The sequence below is a fragment of the Epinephelus lanceolatus genome, chromosome 13 (genome assembly GCF_041903045.1).
Source record: "Epinephelus lanceolatus isolate andai-2023 chromosome 13, ASM4190304v1, whole genome shotgun sequence".
In the NCBI taxonomy this organism is placed as follows: domain Eukaryota; kingdom Metazoa; phylum Chordata; class Actinopteri; order Perciformes; family Serranidae; genus Epinephelus; species Epinephelus lanceolatus.
This window is the reverse complement of record NC_135746.1, coordinates 37,691,645-37,698,330: the sequence shown is the minus strand read 5'-3', so window position 1 is coordinate 37,698,330 and position 6,686 is coordinate 37,691,645. Positions and strand designations below refer to the sequence as shown.

General features: G+C 41.8%; 1 protein-coding gene across 1 annotated transcript; it reads left to right on the top strand.

Annotated features, from left to right (window-relative positions):
- Window positions 1-3,791: 3,791 nt before the first annotated feature.
- gja10b (gap junction protein alpha 10 b) lies at window positions 3,792-5,228 on the top strand. Its single transcript, XM_033649031.2, has one exon. The coding sequence runs from the start codon at window positions 3,804-3,806 to the stop codon at window positions 5,226-5,228; it is 1,425 nt and encodes a 474-aa protein (XP_033504922.2). The 5' UTR covers window positions 3,792-3,803.
- The last annotated feature ends 1,458 nt before the right edge of the window (window positions 5,229-6,686 follow it).

The window sequence follows — 6,686 nt, the reverse complement described above, 5'->3', positions numbered from 1 at the left end:
AGCAATTGCTGTAAATTGTTAGAATAAAGCAGTCGGTGCCAGTGGAAGATAATCTGTTAGGTAGCACCGAATACTGTACCGCCATGACACAAATCATTAATTCATGAAGTGGGCCACAGAGTATGGAAATTGAGGCCAGTGCCTAGAGCAGGGGTCGGCAACCTGTCGTATCAAAAGAGCCATTTTAGGCCAGAAAGACCTTCTTGCTGTTACCAGTATACCTACCATTTGTTGGAATATATAGGAGAGTTTACCCACTTCCTCCTCAGCAACCTACACCCACCTCATCAAGTACCACTGCACAGCTGGTTGAGGCCAGCAGAGAATACCCATGATGCTAACAGTAGACAGAATTTCAGGCCAAAGCGACAATATTTTAACTTTTTGCCAACCAGATGTTACAGAGATCCCTCACACAAAAAGAAAATGCAGGTAATCTGGACAATTAGTGTTCATTGCTAAAATTATTTCATAAAATTGAGAATCGGGGTGCCTAGTAGCTCAGTGGTTGGGCGTCCCATGTACAAAGGCCATGTCCTTCCCATCGTGTCCTTGGGTTGATTCCAGCCTGTGGCCTTTTGCTGCATGTCATCCCCCTTCTCTCTCCCTTTCACACTTAATCTGTCCTGTCAAATAAATGCAAAAGCCAAAAAAAAGAAAAAAGACAAAATAAGATGCTTATACCATTCTTTGCGAACAATATCACCGTAGCACCATATCATCATACGTGTTAAGTTTTGCTGTCCTGCCATTCCGTTGGACTTCTTGTTTTTCCCGTGCCGTTCAGAAAATGTTCCATCTGCTGTCTACCATCTGCTTGATCCCTTTTGAATGCAGCATTACCTCCCCTTTTGCTCCCACTGCCTTTCATTTTATACATCTATGGCCTCTCCTCTATCCTGTGCACAAGCACAAATGCTGCCTGTTGCTGATTGACTGGAACAGTGGTGTGTGGCCCAGTCCTGGCCACTTTGTTTTCCATTTACAGAGCCAGGGCTCTGTATGAACACTGTTGAACATGGCCAGCCAGCAGACTGTTAGGGGAAATTCCCTGAATCGACAAAAAGTGTATTAGATTAGAATCTGTACTGGTTAGCCTCGACAATGCAATCTATTTTATTAACTCATGTAGTAATGTAGAGAAAAAAGTAAAGTACCTTAAAATTGTACTCAAATAGGACTGTAGCACTCGTTAGTTAATCTTCACTGCATCCTACCCAGTGGTGTAGTGGTAGTTGATGAGGTGGCTGTACTACCAGGTCTGTGGGTGGGTTATTGAGGAAGAAGTGAGTATACTCTTCTGTATATTCCAGTGGCTTTTTGGGTGATAAGTGGGTGTACTGTCAAAAGCCAGAAAAAGAGGTGTGTACACCCTGTATACCTGTGAATACACTACATCACTGATCCTACCCATACCCAATAGCTGAATAATGAGGAAATAAGAACTCAGATTTTTTTTTTATGAAGTAAAAGTAGCAATACCACAGTGTATAAATACTCAGTTACAAGTAAAAGTCCTGCATTTGAAATTGCTTGCTTAAGTAAAACACAAAAGTGTCAGCAGCAAAATATACTTGAAGTACCAAACATAAAAATACTCATTATGCAAAATGCTGGATTATAAGTAATGTGTAGCCTATATCACTTTAAAGGAGTACTTCAGCCCACAAATGAGTGTTTACATATCAATTACTCACCCCGTGTCGTGTTATGTATTTAACACTGTCTCGGATGTCTCCTCTGAACAAAAAAATCCAAAACCTGAAAAAATTCTTTATGAATTTAAGTCATAGGGATCTGTATTTCCTTACAGCAAAACTATATCAAAACATGCTTTTACAATTTCTCTCACAACTCGTGCAGTATAATCCTAGTCTCATCTATCCACTTGTATGCTCGGTACTTCCCAAAGAGCCCTTTCCTTTCCTACGGGGAACTGTACTGAAAGTGAAACTTATCTTTGCTCTCTTTAAAGCCAGACTGCTTCGACAAAAACTGTAATTTTACCTCGCTGAACATGGGAGCTGCTGGTCTACCGTTGTCAGTTTTTTTGGTGTTTGTTCAGATTCACCAAAGTTGCAGCTGGTAAGGTGGGGCTGGTTTACATACTGTTAGGTGGCTTAGCCTATAATAATATGTCATAATTTATTAGTTGAATCTGCAAAGTAACTAGTAGCTAAAATTGTCAAATAAATGTAGGGCAGTAAAAAGTACAGTGCTTCCCTCTGAGATGTAGTGGGGTAGAGGTAGAAAGTAGCAACAAATAGAAATACTCACGTACAGTGCAATTACCATAACATTGTACCTCAAGGAACAGTGTGTAAGATTTAGAGGGATTTAGTGGCATCTAGTGGTGAGGATTGCAGATTGCAACCAGCTGAAACTTCTCCCGGTTAGAATTCAGTAAGTGTTTATTGTTCAGGAGTTTTTTACCAGGAGCCGAATCATCCACAGAGGTCTACTACTCTCTGAAACAAATGGACCAGGTGATTAAAACCAGAAAAAAAACACTGAATAAAATAGTTCCATGTTACAAATCAGTTTCTCCAGCACTGTTTGGCATGTCACAGACAGGCCGCTTGTCCAGCACCTGTTAATGTGTGCTCGCCTATCTTCTCTGATAATATTATGTAGGCTCATTTTATTTTTGAACTAGTTGTTCAGAAAGTCTTTGACAGGAGCTGAATTGTCTGCAGAGGTCTCTTTGTTCCAAAACAAACAGACAAAACACTGAATAAAGCAGTTTCACGTTACAAATCAGTGTTTTTCTGACGTTCTCATGACAGAGAGGCTTCTAACAATGGTGTCCCAAGTGAAAATGGGAAAATGTGAATGGCCCTGTCTGGAGCCAGTGTTTGGTTTGTCCGCTCTGGGCTATTGTGGAAACATGGCAGTGCAACATGGCAATCTCTGTAAACAAGGATTCGCTCCCTATGTAGATATAAACAACTCATTGTGAGGTAACAAAAACACAATTCTTATTTCAGGTGATTATACACCAAAGAAAACATACTTATGTTCTTTGCCATTTCTGCCAATATATCCCCCTAAATGCTGCACACTGGACCTTTAATTGCTGCATTTGAGTTAAATGTACTTAGTTACATTTAACCGCTGTGGTTAAACATGTGAAAGCCATCGGCATCAATGTGCTGTTATATCATGGATTTGCTTCCATTCAGTCAAAAGTGCATTAGTGAGGTCCAGCACTGATATTGGGTGATAAGTTCTGGTTCCAGTTAAGGTCAGGGCTCTCTGCAGCCCAGTTAAGTTGGCCCACACCAAACTGGGATAACCATGTCTTACAGCGCTGGCTTTGTGCATGTCAAAAAGGGACAAAATGGTTGAAAGCACACTGTTGAAATGCTATTGTACTTTGTAAGCAAGAAAGTTGAACACATTGTTCATGCCCATGTATTGACATCTTTGTTGGTGCTATTTTCAGTGTACTGTCCTGTTAAAAGTGTCAGGGTAAAACTAACCTCGGGGCATTATAGTGCCATGTGGTGGATCAATGGCTTCACACTGGAGTCCTAGTTTGCAACAGCATTGAAATAGTGTCAGCTACAGTGCACAGTGGGGTCTTGTCTGTCTTCGAGGGACGACAAATGAGCCCCGATGCCTCCACAAATGAATCTGCTCTCTTACAATGGCTTTATGCTGAAGCACATGAGACAAGGACCCTAGAAAACCTGTAAGTAAAACCCTGATTCATTGAATTTCTCTTTCCATGTGATGAAAAACCTACAAACTACTTCTTTTTTCTGTTCTTTATTCACTGACAGATAATAATATGACAGAAGATGGGGGATTGGAACTTATTAGGGAGTATTTTAGAAGAGGTCCACATTCATTCCACCATAGTGGGAAAGATCTGGCTCACCATCCTCTTCATTTTCCGCATGCTTGTGCTCGGCGTTGCGGCTGAGGACGTCTGGGACGATGAGCAGAGCGAATTTGTCTGCAACACAGAGCAACCCGGCTGCAAGAATGTCTGCTATGACCAGGCTTTTCCCATCTCCCTCATTCGCTACTGGGTGCTGCAGATCATCTTTGTATCCTCTCCGTCTCTGGTCTACATGGGGCACGCGTTGTACCGTTTGAGGACCCTTGAGAAGGAGAGGCACAGGAAGAAAGCCTGTCTGAAAGCTGAGCTGGAGGGGACAGACCCCATCCAGGAGGACCATAAGAGAATTGAGCGAGAGCTCAGGAAACTAGACGAACAGAAGAGAGTAAGGAAAGCTCCCCTTCGAGGCTCATTGCTGCGCACATATGTTTTCCATATCTTAACCAGATCTGTGGTGGAGGTGGGTTTTATTATAGGTCAGTGTGCCCTGTACGGCATTGGACTGTCTCCTCTGTACAAATGTGAGAGGTTGCCTTGCCCCAACAGTGTTGACTGTTTTGTGTCACGGCCAACAGAGAAAAACATTTTCATGGTTTTCATGCTGGTGATCGCTGGCGTTTCTTTGTTCCTCAACCTCCTGGAGATTTTCCATCTGGGGGTGAAGAAGATCAAAGAAAGCTTGTATGGATACAAATATGGAGATGATGACAGTGTGTGCAGGTCGAAGAAAAACTCCATGGTGCAGCAGGTTTGTGTGCTCACAAACTCCTCACCACAGAGGTTGATGCAGCTCACACAGATGGCTCATAGGGAATCTCTGCCTTTGAATTTGGCCACAGCAGCCCCTCAGAATAAAGAGGGGTCCAACAGCTCCACCCAGCAACCCTTACAAACATACCTGCAGAGTCAAGCTGACATGCAGCAGCTGGGGGTTGTCATGGAGCAGCGCTACACTCTGGAAAACAGAAAGCCCTCCTGCAGCAGTGATGAGTCAAATGAACCTCATGTTTCAGGCCAGCCCCAGTACGCAGGACCTCGGCCCACACTCATGGCTGGCCACATGGAGATCCCTGCTGCCCTGAAGAACCCGCAGAGGAAGCAGAGCAGAGTGAGTGTCTGTAAGGAGCTCAGTGACATGAGCGATTCTCCAGAGAGTGACCACTACCCCTCAGCCAGGAAGTGCAGTTTTATGTCCCGAGGACTATCAGAGGGCAAGCTGGCCGATCCGTCTGACAGCACAGATTCTCAGAGTGGAGCAGATGTTGAGGCCCAGCACCTCAACCAGATAGAGAGTCCAGTGGTGACCCCGCCGCCTCCAGCCAGCGGGAGAAGGATGTCCATGGTGAGAACAGAAAATGGTCATCCAGTTTTATCTGAATGACCATTTTATGTAGCTTTATCTTCCCTAAAGCAACAATTGTCTGATAGTAAAAAGTACAACTTAAGTAGCACAGTTCATTTAAAGTGTAACTCAACACAACGCTGAAAAACACTGAAAAACAGTGTTTCAGGTATTGGAGATTCAAAACACCCAAATAAAACCAAATCAAACAAAGAAATAAAGTGAATATAATCACACATACACATGTATTCTCTTTTTATATGTGGCTGCCATGCTCCTGTCAGTGACACTATGCTCTTTCCCTGGGCTGTCTCCATTTTAAAAGAGAAAAAGCTCCCTTGAACCTTCTAATGAAAACCAATAACAGTGCCTTGCATTTACAAGTGGTATTGGTAGGTCTATGCTACCCTCTGCTGGACAGCACTGAAACATAATACACCTCCGTTTTTTGGACAAGTAATTTGCCAATTCATGTCACAATGAAAATCTACTTTCAGTTATTAGTGACAGAGGCTAAATAATTAGCCTTTTCATTTTTTTTTTAAATTTATGTCTGACACAATAAAGTCTCATATAAAAAGGAAGCATACAACAATGTGTTTTGTATTTAATTAGATTTAGTTTCTTTGATTTATTTCTGTTTATATGTTTTAAAACTTTCATATTCATTGCCCTCTCTGGTTGAAAGCTTTAAATCTGTTTGATTGGTGTGGTCAGAAGTGCGCTCTATTGCACCTGTAACAACAACCACTAGTGATGTCCCAGTGTATCAACAAACCTCGGAGTACAACTTTCAGATCCTTAGCTGCTGTTAAGTTGCTCTTTAAAGGGATCTCTTATGCTTTTTCTTATTTTCTTTCATGTAACTATGTCAGATGTTCATATTAAAATGCAGCCAAAGTTTCAAATAATGAGGTAAACGTATGTAAAAAAATATTCCCTGTGAGAAAAACCTCAGGCTTCAGACCATTCTGAATACTCTGTTTCCAACATTTTTCTGCTTTCACTCTAAGCTGTCAGTTCATCATGGATTTCTTATATGGTCATCTGCTCAAGGCATGCTACTGCTAGCGTTTACATCATGTAACCTACACTGCTACATGTAGCTACATCCTAACGCCAGGGAAACATGTAATCATGGTTGCCATGGTTACTTTCTCTCTGATTTTATGCCATATTCCTGCCGGAACATGCGATTGTGAAGATTTTGGTTTGGATTTGGTTTAAAAGTAAGGAGGACTCATGACCACTGTAGCCATCTCAGTGATGTTTTTAGAGGAAAAAGCACCAGGCCAGACGCACATTTTTATTGACAAAATGTTAAAACATTTTTTTAAAATCGGAGTATAGGCTATGCATTTTTACAGTTGAAGAATGTAAGAATCATTTTAGGCCTACAACAATAAATGAAAATTGAAATGTTAAAAAAAACCTAACAGTTATTTTTTTCCATATTTTTTTCTGTCAAAGCCACAGGGAGCCAGTAGAGAGGGGCCA

Excerpts from the sequence above, each read along its gene's own strand:
- gja10b (XM_033649031.2), top strand. The coding sequence starts at position 3,804 with ATGGGGGATTGGAACTTATTAGGGAGTATTTTAGAAGAGGTCCACATT.